The sequence below is a fragment of the Rhinolophus hipposideros genome (genome assembly GCF_964194185.1).
Source record: "Rhinolophus hipposideros genome assembly, chromosome: 6".
NCBI lineage: Eukaryota > Metazoa > Chordata > Mammalia > Chiroptera > Rhinolophidae > Rhinolophus > Rhinolophus hipposideros.
Window position 1 is genome coordinate 19900596 of NC_138052.1, and position 27497 is coordinate 19928092.

General features: G+C 36.1%; 1 protein-coding gene and 1 pseudogene across 2 annotated transcripts in view; one reads left to right on the forward strand and one right to left on the reverse strand.

Annotated features, from left to right (window-relative positions):
• Positions 1-2967: 2967 nt before the first annotated feature.
• The window catches only part of HNMT (histamine N-methyltransferase), a 37311-nt gene continuing 12781 nt past the window's right edge, over positions 2968-27497 (forward strand). The window contains exons 1-4 of the mRNA XM_081051613.1: positions 2968-3282; positions 8558-8610; positions 25794-25901; positions 26957-27087. Of these exons, the coding sequence (XP_080907739.1) occupies positions 3146-3282; positions 8558-8610; positions 25794-25901; positions 26957-27087 (429 nt within the window). The 5' untranslated portion in view covers positions 2968-3145. The remainder of the gene's footprint in view (positions 3283-8557; positions 8611-25793; positions 25902-26956; positions 27088-27497) is intronic.
• On the reverse strand, positions 23717-25614 carry LOC308498872 (broad substrate specificity ATP-binding cassette transporter ABCG2-like; annotated as a pseudogene). The gene has a single exon. The product of its transcript is annotated as a broad substrate specificity ATP-binding cassette transporter ABCG2-like (transcript).

The following is a 27497-nucleotide window of genomic DNA, read 5'->3' on the forward strand; positions in this document are numbered from 1 at the left end:
GTGGGGGAAGCACACATCAGGGGAAATAGATGTGATTCAGTTCCGATCTTTATGAGCTACCAATCATATGGGGATCAGCAGGGCAGATAATGTAACCATGCAAAAACTTCACTTCTTTAAAAACTTCACTTCTTCTCTTCTTCCTTCTTGATTGAAACTGGCCTTGTCTAGTCTGATACCTAGCACTCTGACTCATTTCTTCTTTTCTGTCCTTACCCTTCCACCTTTGCACATACTGCATGTCCACTCCCTTAATCATTATGCCCTGAGGATATCAGATTCTGGTCAGCATCAGTCTCAGGAACAAAGCCTCAGGTCAGTTGATCACAGAAACAGAGTTTTGGTCAAACTAAAGATAACATCTTAACCTCAGTTCTATTTCAGCTCCAGACCCATGAAGGAGGAATAACCCTACTGGCCACCTCCCCTCAAAACCACTCAGAATGACACCAGGACTCACATCAGGACCTGATGCAATCATCACCCAGCCCCCACCAATCAGCAGAGCCCATGACCCACCTCCCTTTCCTATCAAGACTAATGATTTTTCCCTTATTTAAGCTATCTTCTAGAGGTCATCGGAGAGCCACGTCTTAAGAGTGCTAGCTCATCTGTATCTCCAGGCTTAGCACCATTTCCTTAAACAAACCTTTATTTCTTTGCTGCAAACTCCTGTTTCTGTCTCACAGGCTTTAATGCATGCAGGCAAACAAACCCTTTGAGTTTGGTAACAATAAGGCAAATATATTAATAAATTATAGCACAAGGAGAAGTGCTATCAAAATTGCAAGAGACTCAGAAGTTAAGAGCCTGAGTGCTAATCTTTTTGAGGGAAATATGGAAGGCTTCATGGTAACACAGGAATGGGAAAATTTTCAGTGAGGTAACAGGAGCATTATAGAAGACAGAACTATTATGAGGACAGACTGTAGGCAGGAAAGCAGAGGGATATAGCCAGATAAGCAGTACAGTTTGAAAGGATACAACGGAAAGTCTAAAAGAAAATGGAACATCAATCCAGATGATTTGAGGAAGGCGGGGCAGTCACGGAATGAATCTTGGACTTAACTTGGGAGACAGTGGGGACATGGTAAACATTTGAGGGGAGAGGAGTGACTTTATCAAAATTGTGCTTTAAAAAACTGAATTTGGTGGTGACACTAAAAAATTGACTAGGATCTGCCTCATTCCTAACAAAGGAAGGCCAGTAAGAAAAATAGCACAAGTGAAAAAAGAGCATCTTAAGCAGGTTGGAAGCAATGATAATGGAAAGGAAGTGTTTAATGAGACTCACAGGAAGGGCAAACTTGAAAAATATTTGGCAAACAAGGCAGGTGATAGACTGAGGAGAAGAGTGAGTCTTAGTTAATTGTAGGTTTTAGGAGGAACTTGTTAAAATAAGGTCAAGGATATTTCTTCTCAGCAGAATAACACCCAATAGACCCTCAAAATATTTGTTTAGTAGCTGAATATATGAGTGATTTGGATTGAGTTCTAAAGAGAAGAGTCGAAGATGGTAACAGAAAAAACAAAAGCGTGGGGCATCAGTGTGAGGAAGGTGAGGTCGGTTGGACAGAGATGGGAGTTAAGTAGTGTTTGTATGGAGGCCTAGAAGCTAGATTAGGAGTTGGCCATTTAGGGTTCATGGGCCAAACCCAGCCCAGCACTGGTTTTTGTGCAGCCCAAGAACTAAAAGTAACTTTTATATTTTTAAATGATTTAAAAATATCCAAAGAGTCATATTTCATGACATGTGAAAATGATAGGAAACTCAGTTTTCAGTGTCTATAAATAAAACAACTTTTTTGTTGTTTTATTATTGCAGAAGAGACCGGCCTGCACTTTACAGGAGCAATAATAATGTGCTAACCACTTTATAAATGTTATCTGTATAATTCTTATTTATTGTTCCCATTTGACTGATGAGCAAACTGAAACTTTTGTTTCAGCCAAGGTCACACAATTCATTAGTGGCAGAGTCAGAAACTACACCCATATCAACGTGCCTTTCCAGACTTCTTTACCCTGGAATAAAAGCTCTAGCTCTAAAAGTAGTGAGACCACAAAATGCCTATAAAAGAGGGGTTGGGGGTGTGCTGAATGCTTAGAGGGCAGTTTTGGAACTGAATCAGAGGATGGGAATGGTATAGGCAGACACATTGCTAAGAGATGTATACGAATTAACACATTTAATTCTCACAACTCTTCCATGAGTTGGGTACTATTATTAAAAATCCTATGTTGGATAAAGGATGGCTTCCTTAACGGCCCCAGTAAAAGGCCCAGGGTATGGAGATTCTAACACTCTGGGTCTTTTGATTGGTGATACCACTGGACCTCCAAAGGCTTATGAACCCTAAGTATCTGCCTGTGATCCCACATTCAGAAGCACTTAGGAAGGCTTCCAATGGACTCAGCTTTTCTCCAGGTGCCCTTCATTCTTGCCCTAAGGCTCTTCTTTCATCTCCCCCCATAGGCTTCTGAGACCTGCTAGCTAATAGTTCTCAGATGGCTTATTTTAAGGAGACTTTCTAAATCACAACGAATTAATCAGTAGTTGAAGAAATGCAGGAGATGAGCTTAAAGATGAACTGCTGAGGGATATGAAGACATGAAACTCTCCTATAGAAAGCAGGGAGGTAAATGAGAGTCTTATGTCAAAAATTTCAGCAGCTATAGGTATCAGAAAGCACTTTGCGCTTTATAGCTGCCATGATTATTCCTGTATTTGTCACCTCTGGCCCTTAACGCAGCCCCTTTCCCACTTGGAACTTACTTGTGGCAGCTGCTGACAAAAACAGGAAGTGATTAGAATGTAGTTTGTTTTTTCAACTCTCTGAACTTTGAGTTTTGAAACAAGCTTCAGCAGAGGATTTACTGCCTTGCTCTACTACCTCCAGTTCTTATAGAAAAAAACTGTAGGCGGTTAAGTATCAGTGTAAAATCCCATACAAAGACTGACTTAATATCGAGCTTTGCATACTAGTCATTCCCTTGCCTGTTAAATTCAAGCTAGCATTTTTTTTTTTTTTTTTTTTTTTGGATACAAATTGGTGGGGGTGGGGAGAGAAACAGGGAACCCGGGAGAGAAGGAAAGGGGAAGTTAAACCTTCCCTCCCTCCCTCTCTTCCTCAGAAAACCAAATATGGCATCTTCCATGAGGAGTTTGTTTTCTGACCACAGCAGATATGTTGAATCCTTTCGGAGGTTTCTCAACAATTCCACGGAACACCAGTGCATGCAGGAATTCCTGGACGAGAAGCTGCCAGGCATAATAGCAAGGTAACAAAAAAGGACATTTTTGTCAAAGGGACCAGCCTCCGTGCTTTCTTTTCAGTGACAGATGAGTGGAGCCCAGCCCTGCAGGCTGGGCGAGGGGATAAGAACCTGCTACTGATAGCAAACCAGGCTCCCTCCTCGCCCGCCCCACCCCATGCCCCTTTTCCTGTGGTGCTTTAGTTAGACATTTGCTTTAAACATTCAAAGGTTCCTATTTGTGCAGCATTTCCAGCTGCATGGAGATAAGCTTTAACCATTTCAAGGCACAAATTCGTGTTCATCTGGGAAAAGATTAGATGCAAACCTCTGAGCTCAGATTTTTCAACCCTCCTCTAAATTGTGCATTCAAAAAAGTCCCAAGTGGAGTCTAATATTCTTTTCATTAGAATCAAATATAATTACCAAATACTATTTGCTCCTGAGGATTGAGTGGGTATCTCTCGATTCTAATATCCATTTAAATTCATTTTTCTTATCCATTACTATTGTTATCACACTCCAAAATAAAATAAAAAAAAAATTATCTTTTCCATTCAACTTAATATTACCAATGTGGCCCAAAAAAAATGCATTTTCCCATTATCAGTGAAACTCACTAGTTCCTATCCTTCTTGCAGACTACTTTTTTTGGTGATTAATGTGTTCAATTTGTGCCAAGGCTGATAAGCATTATGAGAGTAACAGATTCCACATGCTAAAGATAATCAAATCACTTATCTAGGGGTGGATTGCTGTAACTTACTCTGCTTCAGGAAATAATGATGGGAAACTAGTAGGAAGAAATGAGTGACTGTAGATCCAATTTGCAACAGCAAAAGAACTGATATTTTATCTTTTGCTGGCTTTCTCTCTTATAGGCTTGAAATTCTCTCACCAGGATAGTACAGTACTTCTGCCTGACCACAGCAGACATTGTTGGATGTGTATGGAATTATTTCCCTTTCTGTTTTTCATGGTTCAGTTTTTAGATGTGTTTCTTCTCAACTTAAAAAAAATGTTTTCAATTACAGTTGACATACAATTTATGCGTTTTTAAAAACTAGAGTATTACAAAACTTATTAATAATTAAAAAGTAATAGAGTAATGATGCAAAAATCAAAGCAGGCAGCAAACTTCTGATTCGGAAACTAATTGTAGTTTACTCCTTCGGGTCTTTTTGTTCATTTCTAAAATTAAAGGTAATGCGTTAATTTCTGAGTTCTTTTGCAGAACTAAATGTCTGTGTTCATGTCTATAGTTCATCCATGTACTTGGTTTTCTTTAGCCATCAGTTTTGTTTGAAGAAACATCATGGATGGATATAACGTAATAAATGCTGACCCCCATCTTCAAGGTGTATACAATCTAATTGGAAATATTGAATGTAGAATTTGTTCTGAAGAACTTGCAAAGGCATAATTAATTTTGCATTATAATTAGGAATGATCTACATCAAAGTATCATTTATTCAAAAAGTAACTTTTTTTCCTGAAGGTGATGTTTGGAATGAGAGTTAGCTGAAGCACCTTCAAATTGCTGCTTAAAGTTGTTTCTAAGTTACATGTAGGTGATATGCCTGCCTAATTTTTTATTCCAAAATTTTTTTGAAGGTCAAATGGTTCTAAAAAGCTTATAACAACAACAGCAACAAAAACACTGGTTCCATGCCCTACCCAATCCCATCCCTGACTCCCACTCTCCAGAAGCAACTACTTTCAACACTCTTAAATCTTTTAGTTGTTTTTAATGGAATTTTCTATCGTAATTCTAAATAACATGTTATTCTTCTCCAAGTTTATTGTATTAAAATAGCTAAATAAACATGCGCATTTCCTCCTTTATCATGTGAATGTATTTCAAAATTTTTGTATAGATAATTTGAGTGTAATATCATTTTACCTCTATACATATTACTTATAATTGAACAATACATTATACTACAATTACATTCTCTTTTATGTACAACTTTTTGTTGTTTTACCTAGAGTTAACTATTGTTTTGATTTTAGCTTCTTCTTAGTTTTCAATACCTCAACAAGCAGAAGTATTAATCTCCTCTCAATATATTCCAACAGATCAAGTAAGCTGTTAATTTTTCCTAGGGGAACATCTTTTCTTGTTTTCTCTGTTCTTTTTTCCCCAGTCTGTGGTGATTTGCCCTTGGCCTGCTATACAATTATAGATAAGGGAATTTATTTCATGTTTTAGAAATTCTCTTCTCCTCGCTCTAGTATTGGATTCCCTGATTCTGGTTCTTAGGCCCTTCTTTTCTTGGTTTCCTTTGTCTTGTTTTTTTTTTTTTTTTCTTTCTTTCTTTTTTCTTCAATTAATCGTTTAACAGCTTCCCAAGAAAAATTCACATGGGAGTCTTTGTATATTTAAAAATGCCTTCACTCCATGCTCATCTTTATTGGGTAGTTTGACTAGGTATAAGACTCTATGCTGAAATGATTTTATATCAGCGATTTAAAGGTATCCGTCCATTGTTTTTTAGCTACTAGAGTTATTGTTGAGAAATCCAGTACCATTCAAATTTATCATCTTTGGCTTATGACCTTTTTATTGTTTTTTGTTTTGTTTTTGTTTTTCCTATGTAGAAGCTTTTAGTATCTTCTCTATCTAGTATTATAAAATTGTAAGATAATGGGTTGTGGTGTGGGTCCTTTTCACCATTTTTGTTGGTATTGCCTGCGCCATTTCAATGGACCTTTAGATCATTCAAGGAAACTTCAGTATTTTTTTACTCATTCTCCCCTCTCTTTTTTTCTTTCTGGAAATTGTATTTATCAAACACCAGTCCTCCTGAATTGATTCTTTAATTTTCTTGTATTTCCAATTTTCTATATATTTTTTTTTCTTTTAGCTCTTCTGTTAATTTTTTGCTATTATATTTTTAGTTTCCAAATGTTATATTTTTATAGCATCCTATTCACATCCTGTTCACCTTTCAAACATGTAGTTCCTTCTTTTATGTATTATAAAATTGTCCATTTTTCTCTGCGTGTTGAGTTCTGTTTTTGTTTCTTTTGGTCTCTGTCTCTCATGTTAGGAGAGCTCCCCAGCTATTTGATTAGACTTGGTTGTCCATCCAATCAAATAATGAGGCACTCAAAAGTGATTCAGATCCTCCTTGTGTATGTAAGGGAAAAGTTTGTTGAGTGGATAACTCATTGTTGCAATTGGATGTGGACTCAGCTGTTTGTTGGGAGATTCTCAGGTGTCAATATATGCAAGTTGACTCACTGAGATAGCTTGTTTTTCTAGGGAAGAATTCTTCAGTCCTCTATCTGGAAGTGAAGAGTGGGATGGGGAGAGTTAGAGTACGTGGCTGTAAATAGTAAATGTTTTTTGTTGTTGTTATACATAATGCATTTAGATCCTTGCCTGGAAAATAGTAAGTTTTCAATAATTATTAGTTATTATAATATATGAAATGGGATAATAGTAATTTACAGAAGAGTTGTGAGGATTCAAAGAGTTAATTCATGTAAATCCCTTAGCTATACCTGGAATAATCATAATTGCTAATAATGTATGCTTGTAATGAGCAGATCCAATTTCTAAGAGATTTAGATGAATTAAATAATTTAATGCTCATAACTCCTCCATGAGTTAGATACCATTATTACAATCCTATAAGATAGATGGTATTATTATTGTATTTCATAGGTAATAAAGATGCAGAGAAGTTAAATAACTTGCTCAAGGTAATGAACGTATCAGTAAACTGGAATTTCAACCTGGGTGCTCTGCTCCATAGCCTCACTATACTATCCACAGATAAGCATTTTTAAGAATTAACCAAGAGCTTAGATAGGAATGGGTATATTAAGACTCATGATTATGAGTTGGAAGATAATTAGAACTAAGGAAGGCAACTCATTCATAGGTGTGCTTGATTCTATGCTTTCCAGTTTCCTTAAGAACCTTGCTTTAACATATCTTCATCCTATTACTCTGTGAATGCTCTTCCACTTTAACAAAAGAACAGAGTTGTTCACTATCCTAAAGCCCGAACAAACAAATAACATCCTTTGAGTTCATGTCTCCCCTCTAATAGTCTCCCTTTCTCTTCTCACTCTTTCATCCTATTTTCAGCACTCTCTAGGTCTTCTTCCTCTTTATCAAGTTCACTTTTAATCCCTCTGCTATCTGACTTCTGCCCTCAACCTTCTCTTAAAACTGCTATTTTCAAAGATATTCATTTTGCCAAATTCAATGGAGATATTTCCTTTTTTATTTTTTCGCAGTGTACTCCACTACTTTTGACACTACAGATGGCTTTCTCCTTTTCTAATATTCCTATCATCTCTCTGAGCTTTACTGTTTTCCTCTGTCTTCTTTGTGTATTTCTCATAATCCAGTGACTTTTAAAAGTTTTTATTGCATAATCACCCCACTGCTCTTCCATTTGCAATATCCTTGGGTGATGGCATCTACTCTCCTAGTTTTGACCATTACTTTATGACAACAATTCTCCAGAATATATCTTTGATGCTGATATCTCCCACCCAGATTAAATTTTACATATCCAGATTTCTGTTGAATTCAGATTTATCAAAACAAACAAACAAAACCCTAACAAAATGTAAACTTGCTATAAAACTATATTCTCCAGCTTAATTTTTAGCTCCATGCTTCACCAAGTCATCCACGCTGGAAATTTGGCAGTCATTGTGCACTCATACTTTTTTCTGACCACTGTACATCAGTCTAAAGCAAATCATACTGTTGTTTTCTAGCCCATCAATCCCACTCTATTTCTTGTACTAGAGTCATAATGTTTGACTTTATTATCTCACATTTCACTTGAGAACAAAGTAGTATCTTCTTTATTTTTATATTCTCAATACCTAGAATAGGCACATAGTAAATATTTAATAAACACTTGTTCACTGAAAAAAAGTTAGCAAGAAGGAAGGAAAGAAGGCAGATATACAGATAATACGAATCACCTTAGCCTTTTCCCCATATACAGTGAATAGCTAATTATATCACCAGACTCAAAGGCCCATTTTTTTCTGTTCTTTTTCTCCAAATAAATTCTAAACAAATGGTTTATTCTGAGATGTTTATACTGTATTTTAAAAGTCTACCAGTTCAAGATTGTTAATGAATGAAACCTATATTTCTAAAGATTTCTAAAGACATCAATATAACTACTGAATTAACGGAATCTTTTACGTTAGCTTAATTTTTATTCACTATAATTGTAATCTGTTCTCTCAACTAGATTTTATAATCAGATTATACCAAGTACCTAGCACATTTTTCTTAAACTACGTCTTTTTTTTTCAGGATTGGAGACACAAAATCAGAAATTAAGATTCTAAGCATTGGCGGAGGTGCAGGTATGAATAACACATTTTAAAATGCATATTTCACTTTAAGTAAGCATCAGTCTGTTTGATGGCAATATTGTTCATTCTTTGGGAAAACTATTTTGCTTTGCATTTGGAAGACATTAGCTTATTAAAACTAGTAATAGCAATACCACTTCAACTAAGATCAATACCCATAGATTTACAGGGTTTAGAAGGACATCAACCTCTGTTACTATCTGTAATGTAGATAAGATGTGGCTTTCTTTTTTATAAATGGAAAAACATACAGGATATATTTGGATAACTTTTATCCAAAATGATTTAACTGTTCACAGAAAAGGAAAATTTTGTAAGAAATTTCTTAAACTTAAAGTGTGGTCCTTGGACTGGTTGCTCATTTGCAAACTGTTACCGGTCCACAAAAAGATAAGAAATGTGCACTGAAATGTAAACAAGTGCACAGCTCCCTTCATTGAGAAACTATTGCTATGGGGGGAAAATATGCTTAATGACATAGTTAATTTATCTGCTTGTGACCCCACTCTTTGAGCTGCACTTGCCTAAACACTCCCTTCCTCTGATTCAGTTCCAAAACTTCCCTCTAAACATTCAGCACACTCCCCAGCCTCCTTTTCTAAGCTTTTCATGGTCTCATTACTCTTAGAGCCAGTGCTTTTATCTTAGGGGAAAATGGAAAGTCTGGGAAGGCAGATTGATGTGGGCATAGTATCTGACTCTGCCTCCAATGAACTGTGTGACCTTGGCTGAAACACAGGTTTCAGTTTTCTTATGGGGACAATGAATTATATAACATAAAGTTGTAGTAAGAATTATATAAATAACATTTATAAAGTGATTAGCACACTACTACTGTTCCTGTAAGGTGCAGACTGATCTTCTGCAAAAATGAAACAAAAATTTCATCCGCAGGCTTTGCTTCAGATCCAACTCCTGAGTTGTGTTTTCTTTATTTTTAAGTCGCTAGTCATCTGGAGGTCTAAGTTAATGTATTAATATATAAAATGTAGTCATATATATTATTTCTGTCTTCCTTTCTCCCTCTCTTCCTTATTCTCTTCCTCCCTCCCTCCCTTCTTTCCTTCCTCCCTTTTTATTGTTTTTTTTTGAAATAATCACCAAGTGATGGCTTAGTATTTGTTACCACTTAGTAACTAGTGGATATTGCAATACCATTTGTTACATAGTGATATGTGGTAACCTCTTGAGCCTCTTAAGAATAAGAGTTCTAGCATCATATGAATGAATAAATTGTGGCCCATATTAACACAAGGATAACCAAGAGCCTTCTAATGGAATGGGATAGGTACTTTTTTCATGTCAACATTTGTTCATTTCTCATAAAATATACTGCGCTATCATGTAATAAGGACTAACCTTTAAAATCATTTTACTTTATCATCTTTCACCAATAAAATAGAAACCAACAAGGACAAATAATAAAGGATATTATCACGAATGATCTTATAGAGAGTGTTTAAACTAAAATACTCTATTATTGCTTACTTGGTATTTTAAGTCCTAAGGATTATAAGAGTGATGAATTGTCCAAAGAATGCCCTAATAATAACTCATTTAACCAAGACAGTCACTTCCAGTGTGTTTTGCACATGAGTTTCAGACAAACAACAGGCAATGAGACTATCATTTGATATTGTCACTTGTGCTTGGACAAGAAGAGAAGCCCTACAAGGAAAGTAATTAAAAACAATCTCTATTGTGGCCAAGTTAATTGACCTTCTAATATAAAGTTAATTGAATTTCTAATGTAAATTTATCCAGATGCTTATAAGCTATCTAGAGAAAGGAACATTTGGCCCACACAGTTATTCTTTACATAAAGGTGCACACAGGAGCTAATATAGAGAACTTATCAAAACAAAGGGAACAATACTTGGAGTTCTGACTGAACCCTAACATTGTATTAAAAGCAGGCTCTGCCTTGGGGAGAATGTGGGTGCCCATGAAGGTTACTCTTCATGAGAAATTGATCAGAAATATAATAACTCCAAGAGAAATTTAAGCTATGTTTAGCTTTCACTGCCAAAATAAGCTACATGAAATCAAAAGTCATACATTTAAAAATTTTGAGGTCTAGGTGTCCCTGGCCTGGAAGAGCAGTGTTTTGTAGGGGAGATAATACCCCACTCATATGAGCACTCAGCTTGAGTGCTCATATATCCACTGGGGCATATTTATCTGATAACCTGTTATTGCCTAACTTCAAGCACTGTGCAAAAGAACAATATATTACTATACAGTGAGGAATTTCCTATTCTTGCCTAGAGAAGTGGTCGCCCTATATGTTCCACAGTCTACAGTGTGTCTGCGACTTTTGCGTTAGCCTGTGTGGCTTGACTATCCTTCCAAATCAGTCACTGAACTCCAATGCCTGGCAAACAAGGTCGTTGGCCTTCTCTGGTACCTTTGGCTCAACTCCCATAATGCATCTTCCAGGAATCTACTTCAGTCTTAGCTTATAGTCCTCTTTGGTTTTACTTCCTAGATCTTCTTGGTTGCCCAGAAACCAGCAGATCATATTCTGCATGTCTTTGGTGTAAATATTCTTTCTGCATTCATAACGGTGCTACCACTTCTACCCACCACAATGGAAAAAGATGACAAAAGCAACAAACAAAACTTTCCTATGTGAAATTGGTGCTTTTATGTCATTTAATGCTCATTTTCTTTGGTGGCCTATTTGATTTTCCTTTCAGAAACATGAGCAGGTGGTGCACATGTACCCTTTCTGTCTTCTGACTCTCTTCTGTAGAGGTTGATGTTTGTGTGGAGAGAGGTTCCATAGTTTAAGAGACAATGTAAATATCTGAAAAGTTTTTGGCAATTTCAAGTCAGAAGCCAAGCAATTATTAGGCCTCTGAGCAGTTCAGAAGAAAGGACATTGGTGGGAAACTTTTTATGTCATGTTTAAGTAATCTACTACATCAGTAAATACAATTGATAAACAGTACTGTTATCTATAGATTATATGTTTAATGTTAGGAAAATGTATGAAATATGTGAACTCAAAAAAGGAAAGAGAGAAAAGCAGAAGAAAAACAAATCATGAACAGAAGTGCAGACCACATAGTTTTTACAGAGGCCAGAATGGGAAGTACAAAGTTGTGTGTGTATATGAGCTTTAATGAAATACAATGAGCAGGCAAGATTGCCTTATTCCAGGTCTCAAAGTATTCATACCATTTTCATTTCAGCAACTGGTTTTAGATATTGAAAGCAATTGCACTGTATTCTAAATCTCATAGAGTATGCTTTTGGGTCCATCTTAGGCGATGATGCTTCCTAAAATTAAAACACTCAATGGGGCTTCATTATTATTCAACTTTTAGTGAGTGTTGTCTAGATGGTACATAGAGAAAAAGAAACTCATACTTTTTTTTGGTAAGGGAGAATGCTATTAATTTACAGTGCATACATTTACACCTGGAAAAATATTCCTGAAACCAGTAACGGGCAATGTATTCTCTTTGCTGTGGGCTCTGCTTAAAGGAGAATCATTTTATCTGCTGCTCTGTTCAGTTCTTATGTTTAAATGCCAGAAAGTTTCATAGGGGTTAAACAGGATTAGAACTCAAGTAATCTCATTTTGTCCAGCTTCCCACTTCTATTCATATTAACCTATTGTGTACCGATTCAATTGCTATGCCCTATATAATAGTATATTATATAGATTTTTAATCCACTAAAGCGACTCACATATGAAGTAATGGTGGTTTGAACTTTCTCATAACAATTTTTGGTTGTTGACAGCAGTTATGTGGTTTTCTTGTTCTGTAATATAGGGACACTAGCGTTCCTACAAAGGTTAAAAAATAGAAATAGAAGACCATCAACATACTCAATTTACAAATAAGAAACCTTAGAACCACCAAGTCAGAACAAAACTCAGGTCTCTTGACTTTATATTTTCTCTCTATATTTATTGGTCCAGTCCAAAAAATTGTACTAAACAGATAGAATAATTTTTTAACTTGGTAAAGGAGAGATTAGGTACTTAGTAATGACTGGATATTTGAAAAATCTAGTTTTATCAGATTATTAATCTTCTCTTTCCATAAATGTCATGTTAGGGTGACACAGAGGTTTTGTTTTCTGAGCTACAAATAATTAGGGCTGGAAATGGAAGAGTGAGCCAGTGGGTCAGGTTTAGAAGCCAGAACATGGTAAGAAGCAAAGGTTAATGTTTTCCAGTGGTTCAGAGTAAGCCAACCATCTATATAAGCGAAGTAGGAATGACTGGAGAGATATAGGTTATTGAGGGAATTTTTGCCCAGAAAAATAAGAATATGAATGTGCTTACTGCCATATTGAAATACTTCCTGTTGATCAAACTACAAAACATTTGCCCCTAGTGGGCCAATGGTTGAAAGAGAGATTGATTTCTTGGTTCGGCATTAGAATTTACTAATGATCCAACCTGTCCAGAAATGAAAGCACACATCTTGGGAGGTAAAGAGCTACCTGTCACTCTAGGAATGTCAGCAGAGACTGGAAAAATACTTTTCAGACATGCTGTGGAAGGAACTGATTTCTTGGGTGGCTGGGCTGTTAAATGCGCTTTCAGTTCAAAATATTTTTGTTTTATGAGTAACCTTCTAGAAAGAGGTAGGCATTGGTGTGGCTAGCCCCATGTTTGGTTATATTAGGAAGAGGAATTTATATGGGACTGTTAGATACGCAGAGAACTTTTAGTCTGCATTCTAATTGCTTATAAGTTGAAATAAGTAAGAATTGTTTTACTTATATGCAGCATATTAGCAGTTACTCCATTATTAGAAGGATATGTACTCTAGTGATTCACTAATAAAACAGGATTTAGGATGGTCTACTTCAGGTAACCCTCATTTGGGGCCTCAGATATAAAGTATTGTTAAAGACATTCATAACTCTGTTATTTAAAACATAAGGTACTTTCCATATATAATTTTACCAAAAAATAGTGTACCTCATTGTATTGTATTTAAAACTTGCAGTGAACATGAAATTATTGTTAAAGACAGATACATTTCAGATTTGAGAGAACTGAACACGTGCGACAACCATGGGACCATTGTCATTAAAACCAGAGTAAACAAGATCGTTTGAGCTAATTTAATAAGGCTTGAAACAGGATAACAGGGGATCATGAGCAGAGTTAAGACAAAACTATCATTTGCACCTTAAATGACTGTATACTTAGAAAAGCAAATAAACTCAGTTGTACAGCTTTAGAATTAATAGGAACTCAGTTATGGCCTGGATACAGGTAACACAGGTAAAAAGCAATGGTGGATCTACACATTTTGCTGTCATTGTTAACATTTGAGTGTTTTCATGCACAGTTTTGATTATTTACAATGTACTTGGAAGTCCCTGGCATTTAACTATCTGTAATTTTGCTGAAGGACAAATTTGTACCTTGCCAGTTCTTATGCCAGTTTGGGACACAGTCTCTTAGTGATTAGGCTTCCACTTGACATACACTATTGAGTAAAGCTTGGTGATTCATACAAACATTCATGCAACCTTGGTGTGGGGAGGAAGTCTCTTATCATCTTCATTTTATACATTCTGAACCTAATAATGGCCCAAGGGATTTGGAGGTTATAGAGATTGGGTCTCTACCCAGGGTCTTCTGTAGCTTAGTCTCTAGTAACTGTAACAAATTGGTAGAAATAATAATAATAATAATAAATTGATTAGGTAGTTAATAACATATTTAATACAAAATATAAGAAATTTGAAGAAAAGTTCAAGTGTTTACTGAGAACAATTTGAGGTGATTTAGAAAGCCAATATGCAATAGTGAAGAGGTTATAGCAATATAAAAGCTTTTATGTACAAAAGGTAAGGGTAGGCAATGAAACAAAATGTTCCTGAAAGTAATGTGACATTGTGTCAAGAACAATTCTGATAGTGATTTCATGCTCAAAGGCCTGGTCATGCTGGTTGTTAAAATATTGACATACTTGGTAAATAGCCACTGCCCTGCTGCCCTACCACAGCCCTAACTGCTGCTGCAACCCCTCCTCCTGCTGCACTCCCGTAAACCCCTCCTCCCCACCTACTCTGGACCCCTGACCCCTATCTCCAACGCCTCTAGCAACTGGACTGGTCTTGCTAGCCCAGGACCTGGAAGAATGTGCTTTAATTCTTCAGCCTGAATCCTTTCTCAGCAGCTGGCACCTAAGGCGGGGTTTTTTCGTTTAGTTTTGTTTCATAGCACTGAAGATCAAGGGCCTCATTCTAATCATTAATTCTAGTTCTTGCAATTCATCTGAAAAAATTAAGATTTTTGCAAAAAATTCATGGCTCATTGTCAGGCTTTTTTGTCATAATAGCATAAAAGAAAATTAAAACCAATTATAACTATCAACCTACCTATCTAAAACTATATAAAATATATTTCCATATATAAATATATATTAATAGATCCACATATAAATGTACACATTTATATTTTATAGCACATATGAAAGGTTAATAATTAAATTAATCATTGCACATATTTTTAGAGAATATAGTGTCACCACTATAAATAACACAGTCAAATAAATTTTGATATATTCATGGTTTAACTCTCAGTTAAGAAAATCAAAATTATATATACGGATATATAAAATGATCTCACCTGTGTAAACTAAAGAAAATTATGTGCTCAAAGGAAAAAAAAAAGAAAAGCTTGAAAGGAAATAAACCAAACGTTAACTTTTGCTTTTTCTAGTAATCAGATATTGATTTTCTACTTTATACTTTTGTCTATGTCTCAAGTTTTCTGTAGTATTAATTGTATAGCCAAAGACAGGAAAAATAAACTCAATTAAAACAAAATTTTATAGTTGATGAGAGATGATGATAAAGAGGAGACTCACTGGCTTCTGACATCTTCTTCAGGTATTTGAGTGATGCCCAAAGCACTGTCCTGACACATATGACAGTTTTCTGTGAGGCCATTTTTTGACTCACCAGTAATATTAATAGTATTAGACCTGTACAGGTGTGTTAAGAACAGTCTCGCCTGTGTTATAGCTTAGCAGAGCTTTTGTTCACAGCCCATAGATTCTCCCACGCCTGCTCAGAGTACCCGTTAGCCATGAGGGTGAGGGTGATGTTGACCAGAGGATGGTGGCTGTCTGCTGTCTGTTTCTTGCACTACTTGATGTTTTTCGTTATTTCTTGTTTCTTATTCCACAAGGACCACAGGCTCTCAGACTCTAGTCACATTAGGGTATAAATGCCTAATAATTTTCCTCAGCAACATTTGTGTTTTAAATGCTATTAACATGGTGGGCCAATGGAGTGGAGCTTAGAAGGGAGATCGTGAAGGTATTTGAGAGAGGGGGGCAGAGTGAGAGACAGCCCCGTGAGACGATGGTGCCAGAGTGTGCAAGCGAGTCCACACGCACTGATATTGATGCAGCCACACCAACTACATGATTATCTTGCACTACGTTTTCCAGTTCAAGTAGTTTCATTTTATAAATCCTGTCATTGGGCATGAAGAAGGTAGATGAACGTTAACACTTCATTAAAGGTGACTCAATGTAACTTTTAAACATTACAGTATTGTGTGTATATCATTTACCTCTCTACGTATGTATCGAAGCCCCAGTCAAGTATCTATGTTTAAAATTAACTGAAACTAATTATTTTAATTATGAATTAAAAGTTAAGGCAAAATCTAGTCTTTTCTGAGTTGTCTATCAAATATCTCTACACTTCAGTGTTCAGCACCCTTTGGGGCATTTTCTCTACATTTGTATTTCTTAGCACATTTCCCTAGCATGGCTTTTCTTAGGCCTCCAGCAGTTGCAAAACATTCAGGCAGTATTGTTCCTGGGCCAACAGCCAGAAGAAACATGAAAGCAAATGACAATGCCCTTTTGACTCAGAATTTATATTTATAATCCCCTTTCTGAGACCCTACAGCTATTTCAATATTCTAATTTCCCCATACTGACAGGACTGCTTCAGTACTGAGGCACCAGGGTAGGGTAAAGAAAGAGAGAGAGAAAAGAAGTGATCTTGTCAACGATCTAAGAATCTTCTATCTTTCCCACTGCAGCTCAAAATCAGATTGTTCTTACTCAGGTTGCAAACACATAGCTGAAATTACTTTTCATCACTAAGCACAGTTGTATGGGCAGTTTTACTTCCTAGAAACAACTTGTGTGTGTGTGTGTGTGTGTGTGTGTGTGTGTGTGTGTGTGTGTGTGTGTGTCTGATATTCTAGTAGAGAGAACAAGGGAGACGATAATAATAACACAACATATAATAATTTTTTTCCTGCTGATAATCTCAAGAATTCACATATATTTCAATATGAGATATGAAGCAAGAACAGACAGAAATTGAATGAGAGGAGAGAGCTCAACAGTATTTAATCTTCCATTTTCTTGACCTGCAGATTTTCTATCTGAAGAAGCCTAAGGGTCTCAGGTTAGGATTTGTGTTTCATTTAAAAGAGGCTTAGTCAGAAGGACAAGCCATCGTGAATACATGATGATGATGAGTGCTTTTCCAAGTTGTCATTTTGTTATGGAGCTGGCCATTTAGAAAAGTAAATCTTCATTTCCCTCATTTCTAGGCTCTTTCAGACTTCTCTTAAATGTCACCTTTTCCATGAAGTGTACTTGACAACTCTATGGAAAATCACAAAGGCCCTTTCATGGCTTCTTCTCACTCTTTTTTGCCTTGGTTTTTCTCCATGGGACTTATCACTATCCATAAAAGTTGGATATTTTTGTCTGTTTTATTCGTTTCTGTATCCAGTGATTACAACCTGGAATTTAGTAGGTGCTTGAAAATATTTGTTGAGTTCATGTATAATAGCTTCAATTTGCTAAGTAATTACTATACATCATGAACTATGGTAAGTTATCTCTATATAATTCCTCTAACTTTGACAATGACCCTGTAGCATAGACCATATTATCCCTAATTTACAGATAGGCAATTTAAAGGACAGAGGCATTAACAAATTAGCATCAGGAAATTCCGGTGAATCCTATATTTGAGTTTAGTTTTGTTTCTCTATAGTCTTTAACTTTTTCATTTTTTCCCCGTTTTTAATCAAATTACCTTGGATTTCAAGCAAAAAAATACTCTTATTTCATTAAATATATCCTTTAAATTCAGGGAATGGAATAAAAGTTGTCTAGAAGATGAGATTCCCTCCCTTCCTTGTTTTTTAACTTTTTGTAAGCTCTGCTGTCAGGGATGACAATTAAATGTCCCTCTTTAAATATAGGCATGATGCATTTAAAATATGGGTCCTATAAAAGCAAGGTATTATAACCACAAAAATATCTCTATGTAAAATTAAGTGAAACACTCAATGTATCCCAGAAAGGAGACATGAGAAATCATTCTATAGTTGTGGCTGATTTGAGTAAAAGAATGGTACAAAGGAAAGGGATTTGCAAGGAAGGAGTTTTTTAAAATTTAGTTTTCATTTAACTTTCCAAATAAAAAAAGTCAGCATATTCTGTTTGATAGAAAATAACACAGGAGTGAACAGAACAGAAAAATATCCACAATCCAGCCTAAAAGAAAATAATTTTTGATGGATGCTGACACATATCTTGGTTTTCCTAACTTTGCGCAAGTTCCACATGTTGATCAACTAAGAAAATCAGTTACATCATCATAAAATGCAGACTCCAAAATCATTAATTTGCTTTGGTAGTCACAAAAGGAGAGGGGAGGAGAGGGGAGAAAGGGAGGAGAAAGAAAAGAAGGATAGTATTATTGGAATAAAGTTGTTTAATCATTACAATTTTTTCATTTGTCACAGGAAACTGTAGATTTTTGTTCCAAAACTTTGGGGAGAAATACGTAATGAGGCTTCAGCTAACTCAAACAACTGCTGGAATTTATGTGTCTAAAGGCTTAGGATGTCAAAATAAGTAGTTTACCGTTGTCAGAATTATGATTTTGTAAAGCATAATGAGAAATGATATGTGAAAGAGGACTGACTATAAAATAAACATGTGTTGCCTCATTCCCCTTACATGCTGTTTTCTGGATCTCAAAGTTAAGAGTCCCAGAAGATTTTGCAATACACAATAAAAGCAGGCCATTGGCTTTCACATTTCTTTTGTTTACCACTAAATTTGCTAAGAATTTCCAAAATATTTGTTCATTTCTAGTTTACTTTCCCCCATTCTTATGATGCATTAGTTTGGCTTGTGTGCTCTCTAGAAGCATTTATAGAGTGCTTAATGTCTGATACTGGAGCACATTCATAATGGTTCACCTCCTGGTCAGGTTTCAGTTGAGAAAGAACAAATTGTCTTTTCCCCCCCACACCACCCTTTTATTCTGCATCTTTTTACTGCTGGTTCCTGATACTGCGAGGTCTGATAATCCTTCATATGCTTTTTACTGATGGATGATCAAAACCGCTCAGTTCTTTAATCTACCATTTTAGAGTCTTTGGTGCTATTTAACAAACTCATTGGCATCAAGTTTTTTGCTAGTAAATAAAATAAGTGAAGTAAAGCAATAATTTAGATCAGGGAACACAAGAAAATTTTGTCTGTGTTGCCAACTCTAGTCAGTTGATGCGTACTTTCTGTCTAAAAGACTCTGATGCTACTTCCAGGCTCTGTGGGAATGAATTCCAAGGTAATCAGTCATGTGTGGAAGTGTTCAAGATGCATAAGAGTTAGTCAGAGGAAGTGAGGAAATGAGGAGAGAGTAATCATGGCAGAGGAGAAAGCAGGGGCAAAGGACAAAGAGCATGGAAGAGCATGGTGTATATGGGATGAGATGGGGAGAAAGCAGGATGGAAATGTAAGAAATTCAGGGTTCCTGGAGCCAAGTTTCAAACTATGAAGTTGTGAGAGATGAGAATAGCAAGGTGTTCTATGCTCAGTTAAGGACCTTGTACTTTATCCAGTTGATTAGTCATTAGAAGGTTGTTTTTGTTTGTTTGTTTTCATTTTATTGGGGTGACGATGGTTAGTAAAATTACATAGGTTTCAGGTGTACAATTCTGTAATTCATCGTCTATAAATCCCATTGTGTGTTCACCACCCAGAGTTAATTCTCCTTCCATCACCATACATTTGATCCCCTTTTCCCTCATCTACCATCCCCCTCTCTTTACCCTCTGGTAACCACTAAACTGTTTTCCCTGTCTATGAGTTTCTGTGTCTTTGTTTGTCTTGTTCCTTTTGTTGCTTTCAGTTTTATATCCCACATATGAGTGAAGTCATATGTTTCTCAACTTTTTCTGTCTGATTTATTTCTCTTAGCATAAAATCTCAAGATCCATCCATGTTGTTGCACATGGCAGTATTTCATCTTTTCTTATGGCAGAATAATATTCCATTGTGTATATATCCCACATCATCTTTATCCAATCATCTATTGAAGGACACTTCATGTCTTTGGTTGTTTCCATGTCTTGGCCACCATGACTAAAGCTGCAATGAACATTAGATCACATATGTCTTTATGGATAAATGTTTTCAGATTTTTTTGGTAGATACCCAGAAAAGGGATTGCTGGGTCATATGGTAATTCTATTCTTAATCTTTTGAGAAGGTTTTAAGAAGGGAAGTGATAGGCTTGCTTAGCTTAGAGTTTAATGGTTGTTGTAGTGACGGCTTTGAAGAAGACAAAGTTTAATAGAAATAGGCTGAATTTTTTAGGATGTTATTATAGTATTCTAAGAGACGGATAATTTGGGCCTGAACAAGGGCATTGCTAGTAGGGATGAAAAAAAAAAAAAAAAGAATGTAAAGAAACATTTAGCAGGAAATCTTACAGATGGCCAGGGAAGGAAAATGAACAAAAGAGCAAAGTTTGGGTGGCTGGGTGGACGGTGAACAGTCTAAATGACGTATCAAGAAAATACGTATAATGAAATGTTAAATGTTTAAACTAGACTGTAATACTATATAGAACATCTGAACATCTTCTCTGTTGACTTTCTTTGTTGGGAAAGAGGTTCATATATATCATTTTTAAAAATTCATGTCCCCTATTTTTGAGGGATACTAGAAAGAAAACTATGACGGCTATGAGACTAAGGAATATGTTATCTTATGGGAGCTCTCTCTCACTCTCTGTCTGTCTATCTATCATCTATCTATCTATCATCTATCTATCTATCTGTCTGTCTATCTATCTATCTATCTATCTATCTATCTATCTATCTATTATCTATCTAATCTCACAATAAGGAATAATAGAGTCTACTATAAATAACAAACATAGCACTGAAAATAAGTGCCTTATGAGCACAGTGGCATTATTTATTGTCAAATCCAGGATACTTTTAAGAGTGAGAGGTAGTGGAAGTGGATAAAAGAATTAAAATTATTGTAACTTTTTGAAATATTTATTGAACAAGTTTTTATTATATTTGTCTATTTATTAAATAGTTCTTTTAAAACCTATTTTCAAAAATAAAATTCTAATGATAATACTTTTTTGTAAATTTAAAAAATATACAAGAAAACTTAAAATAAGAAAGAAAACCACATGAGACACCATCACAATGAGCATCAAGAGGTAGTGTCCCTGGCAGACAGGAAGTATGGTTATCTGACTTATGAAGTCAGAGATGGATTTTATGTGCTAACTCCTGAGGAAATAGTTTCATGATCCCCTCTTTTTGTTCATTCATTCCTGTAAATGCATGGATGGCCCACACATGGCCGCACATTCTTGAGGTTGTTATGTGCACCATAGTTTCTATCTCAGTTGCAAGTCTAGCATTGTGGCCTCTGTCATTGCCCTAAGAGGAGGTACTAGCTGGCTCTGACTGGGGCAGAAGGTTATGCAGAAAGCATCAAAAGAACAAGATAAACAAATAAAGAAATAAAAACTCACAGACACAGAAAACAGCTCAGCACATACCTTGGGGATGTGCTACGTACATTCTGTCATTTGGGCAGGTCCAAAACGTTGGGTTCCATCTTAGAAGAAGAGCTTATCAAGCCCCAGGGAAAAATAATTGCATTTTAACTATCTCAGTTTCAAAACGTTGGATTTGGGGGCCTCATAATTGATTTTTTTTTTTAACTTAAAATATACGGCTAAACTGATAGAAGCAAGAAGAGAACTTTTGGCCTCTAGTTCTTTGGGCAAGCTGTAATCTCTTTAGTTCTCATTAGCCCACAGCTTTCCCTATCAGCCTTTGTCTTAGTTATTTTACTTATCCTTCAAAAATAGTTACTATAGAGAAGGGAAAAAAAAATAAGTCTTACGTTCTTTTAGTATTTGGTATCCTCCTATTTTTTAGTATGAAATAGTTAGAACAAACACTTTAGAGTCAGACCAATGTGCCTTAAACTTTGGATGTATTAACATCCCCTGAGTGTCAAGTTACTCAAATCACCTTCTCTGGTTGGATATAATCTTGTGGAGTTTGTCATAGTATTGTGGTCAGGATTAAATGAGATTTTCCAAGTAAAATGCCTAGTACATTGTTTGACAAATGGTAGGTAGTCAATAAATGGCAGCTAGAATTATTAAGAAATTAAAGGTTTCATGTCGGTTGGGCCAGCTTTGAAGAAAATTGTCACATAGACTCCTCATCCTCCATTTCAGCTTCCTTCCCATTCCTTCTCCCCCCAACCCCCACCATCTCCTATTACCAGTACTTGTGGCTCTCATTATACCATTAGATTCCCCTCTTTTCCTACACTAGTATATTTTGTTCCTGATTTATCTTCCTCATCTCATTCGTTCCAGATCTCCCAGTTTAGGGACCTATGCTTCTGTTGCCTGCCATATCTAACCTTGAAAAAGTTCCTTTAATGTAATTTATAGCAAAACAGTAAAGGCTAACACCATTTTAATATGCTAGTCTTGCCAGAACATTGGTCTATTTTAGTGAAGGTGTCAACATCATAACCTAAGAGAAAAGTGTAAAACTTAAGTTGAAGGAATCAGTAATAGGGAGAAGAGATATTTTTAAAGAGAGAGACTCGATAACAATAAAAATGAACAGTTAACATTTATTGGGTGCCAACTCTATCTTATACTGTGCTTTATATACCCTCACAACCAATAAATTATGTACTATTATTGCTATTTTTCTGATGAGAGAAATATACCTTGCAGTGGTAAAGCAAATTACCAAAGATAATATACACCTAGTAAGGGGAAAAGACAAATTTGAGATTCAAGTCCATCCAACTTACGACCATCTCTCTCGCGCAGTCATTTACACGCTAAATTTTCATCAAGGCACGTATCTATGTCTCTTATCACTTGCTAGAGCCTAGTACAGTGTTTGACACATAGTAAACAATCAATTAGCAGTTGGTTCTTGAATTAATGCATAAATACCTATTCTGCCATAACCTCTTCTCCATTTATCTCTCTGGTGTCACCTCTTTCTTGGAGACCCTGCCTTGCCAAATATTCCAAAACTGAATGGCCAGTAGTCCCACATACACTATTCTGCATCCTGACTTCATGCCTCCATCTTCCTGTCCTCTCTACCTGCAATTCTTCACTTCCCCAGAAGTTTCTGGGTTAACTTCTACCTATCCTATAACACAGAGCTCAGGAGTGAGCTCCCTCCATGAAGCTTTCCATCTCTCTGACCTCTCTTTCTATCCTTTCCCTCACTGTCTTCTTTCCTCAGCCCAACCCAGTCAGGGTTCATTCCATGTCTGTGTCTTCCACTAGACAATAGTGTTTTTGAAGGCAGATGTCTGACATTTTTGTACCCTATTTGGTAGCTGGTATATTTTGCATCCGACATAGTTTTTGTATGCTTCTGGCCTAGCCTAGTATTTTTTTTCCGATATTAACATCTGTGAAATTGGGATACATCTTCTAGTTAATGATATCCCAAAATTATAATTGACAATGCTTTTTTTGACTTAGTGATACAAAAGGAAGTGTTGATTGCATCCTATAACCAATGGCATCTTAGATTTAATGTAATGCAATAAGATATTGAATGAATGAATAGCAAATCATAGGCCTCCTCAAATCACATTATTATTCCTACTTACAACCTAGCTGTTCTGCACCATAGACAGTGTGGCGTGGCTTTCTTTGTAAGACAGATTTTTTTTTTAATATTTAAATCAAGGTGCTCCTTTTTAAATGTGTATGTAAATTATGTAAAATAGAGAGGAATTTAAGAAAAGATTTTAAGAAATAACAATTTTAGGTAGGCAATTGGAAGGAAGATAACAGTCATGCATGCCAAGGCTACATGATTCTCCGAGGCGAGAGGTTGATGCCCTGGTTTATCAATAATTCTCGGCCAGTACATATTGCAAAGCTACCGGTATTGTTTGCTGTTATACTGTGTTTTGGGCAGAAGTTCTGTCCCAAAAATTCATTATGGTGCAAAGCCACGTAGCCATATTGAGGAATGCTGAAGTACTGAAGCCATGACAGCCGAGGCACAATGGTTCTGAGACTGACCGACAGCCCTGAAAATATCATCATAAACACAGAAGAGATTGTCATGAGAAGGGTTGCTATGGATACCAACTCTGACCTGCTGCTATGGCCAGTGCCATAGAACTAGCCAAATAAGCCACCAGCATAAGCGTAAACATCATGATGAAGAAGACCTCCACCACTGGTGTCAATCCTAACAAGAAGTATGTTATGCAAGTAAATATAACACTTGCTAACATCCTCATGGGTAGTAAATCAGATGACAGTTTTCCAAAGAAATAAGATGACACTGTAGAATCCATTGCTACATCATGTATAAAGAGCTTTTTCCCAACTGCAAAGAGCTCCAGGGACGTCATACTGCTGAAACATTGGTTATTTGTCAGGAAGAAGAGCACCCCAGTTCTATTCTGGATTCCCACAGGGACACTTGTTAGATCACAGAAAGTGCCACCTATAGCCAGTCCCAGGAGGTTATGATTACCTCAGCTATCCATGCCTGGGAATTACCCAGTACGTTTTTTAATGAACTCTCGGAAATCCATTTGGGTTGATGACAGAAGGAGGTAGCATAAGTGCTCTCCTGGAAGGCTACACTCTTCTTTTTCTGAACCCCTGAGAGTTGATCTAACTCAACTTTCATTTTTCTGAAGAAGGCAGAGTTGACATAAAACTCCGCTAGTTTTTCTATGAGTGGCTTATCCCCTTTGAAGGCTCTTCTGTCTCCTGGGCTTCACCATCTTCATCCTCTCTGATTAATGTCACATCAGAGGAGTCTCCATGAATGACATCCAGGAAGAAGTCTGCAGGATTATTATGGAGCTCACAGTGGTGACCAGCTGATGTAGAGTACCCCAGGCCCTTGGAACACTAGTCTTCCGGAGGCCAATAAGCTGAGGCTATTGAACAACTTGAAAATGGAATAATGAGGTTGATGAATGGAGAAGATGATAGTTCATCCCTGTTTAGACATCTCTTCAGGAGCAAAAGGACAGCATTTGCTGAGCTTGGATCTAAGCCAGTTGTGGGCTTATCCAGGAATAACATGGATGGATCGGTAATAAGCTCCATTCCAATACCAGTCTTTTTTCTTTTTCCTCCAGACACATCAGAGAAAAACTGAGTTTCAATCTCGGAATCTGCCACTTTAGCCAGACCTAATTCTTGAATGACCATGTTTATCTGTTCATTTTTTTCATGATTTGTCATAGTTGGTAGAAGTCAAAGAGCTGCTGAAACTGTAAATTTACTCTCATTGTCAGAGTTCCCATCACAATATTATCTTATATCACATAACTTGAGTTATATTTGAAATTTGCAGGTTGAGGTGCTCCATTTGTCAAAACATCTCCAGATAATCCCTGTAGAACTTTCCTTGAAGCTAAGACATCTAAAACAAAGATTTGCCTCCACCTGTGGGTCCCAGCATAGCATTGAGGCCAGGTCTCATGATCCCTTTGATATTCATTAATATTTCTTTCTCAACTGTTTTCCAACCAATTAGAAAGCCACTCTTCACTTTTCTCAATAATACATGTTATAGAAACTTAACATAGCTACTTCAGTAAATGTCTTCAGGTGGATGGAGGTTGTCCTGGGGAGGCCAATGGTGTTTCTTTGTGACATTGGATAAAAATGTGTTTATTATTGGAAGATATCTGAGAGTTTCTGCCTTTACGTGTGGCAAACAGACTGGTAAGGTACCAGCCCAAAGTCACGATCACAGTCAGTTGGAGAGTCGGGCCAGATTATCCTTAATCATTTCTTTCTGGACTGATGTGATCTTCCTTATGCTTGTATTCTAGGTGAAATTGATCTTCAAATTATCTCCAAAGTGCAGGCTCAATACCCAGGAGTTCGGATCAGCAATGAAGTTGTTGAACCAAGTGCTGAACAAATCGCCAAGTACAAAGGTACCTGTAACCCATGGTGCTGTATGTCCAATTCTCTCCCAAAAGGCTTGTCACCCCAAATTTGTCCCTTCAATCATTAACAACATAATTACTGTGGGATGTTCTTTGTAATATTATGGGAAGAAGAACCTAATCAATTTGTTTTCTTGGCAGGCATAACGAAAAACCTCAGAATAAGAAGTGTTAATAATTAAACTTTTTTTCACTGACTCTGCATCTATTCACTGATCATCAACTATTATTTTTAATGTTTATTATCAGAAACAGAGCTGTTAATTCATTCAGAAATATTTAAAATCTTTGTCCTTAAAGAGCTTATGTTTAATGAGTTATTACAGGAATCCACAAACTTTTTTCTGAAAAATGGCCAAATAGTAGTAAATATTTTAGACTTAAAAGGCCATATAATCTCTGTCACAACTAATCAATGCTGACATTGTAGCACAAAGGCAGCTATAGACAATAATACATAAACTAATGAGTGTGGCTAGGTTCCAATTAAATTTTATTTATGAACATTTGAATTTTGTATCATTTTCACATATAACAAAACAGTATTCTTCTTTTGATTTTGTTCAACCATTTAAAAGTGTATGAGATATGAAAGACAGAGGCACGAAGTCAGGAAGTAGAATAGTGTAAGCTTTCAGCTTTCAGCCCATTTAAAAGGAGGTAGTGGGCCAGATATGGCCCATGGCCCATGGTTTGCTGACTCCTGGCTTATAGAATCATGTTACTTGTTCTACATCAATTTTTCCATTGATAAAATCCACCAGTTAATTCCCCATGAATACTGAGACAATGTAACCTATGTTTGATCAGGGTTCTCATAATTATTTCTTATTGACTCTTTATTTATTTTTCATCTCTAATTTCATTTCCTATTAGAAAAAAATCAGGATGAACTCTCTGGTCTTCCAGAACTACATAAAAAAGAAAAATGTGTTTTATATCTGTTATGTATGTAACATTGATTGCATTAAAATTCTAAATGAAAATGGGTTCCACATTTGCAATTAAATTTGATGGTATGATACCTCTTCTCTGTATTTTAGAGTTTGTAGCCAAGTCATCAAACCTCGAGAACATAAAGTTTGCTTGGTATAAAGAGACATCATCTGAATATCAAAATAGAATGATGGAGAAAAAAGAACTTCAGAAGTGGGATTTTATTCATATGATTCAGGTAAGAAATGTTTATTGTTTCATAATCTCAGAAAGATTTTTTTTTCCAGAAATATGAAGAGTGCCTAATATTCTAACTTTAAAAAGGAAAGTGAGAATCTGATTTCTGATTTTACAAGTGAGCATATACAAATTGAGGATAAAGATGTTGAGAATACTAAGGAATTCTCTGTAACATTCAAAAAGCCAGTTTTCTCTACTCAAAATACTTCCAGAGTTATTAATCATTTTTTCAATGTGTGCTTAATTAATTTTTGTAGAACTTAAAGTCCATGGATAGATTTGAGGACAATCAAATATGTGTAACATCTCCTAGCACCATTCTCCAGTAGCTCTCAAAGTCTGGATGGACCAATGTCTCAGTTTTTCTGAATCCTCTTACTTTTGCCTTCTGTTGACCTGTCTAACATG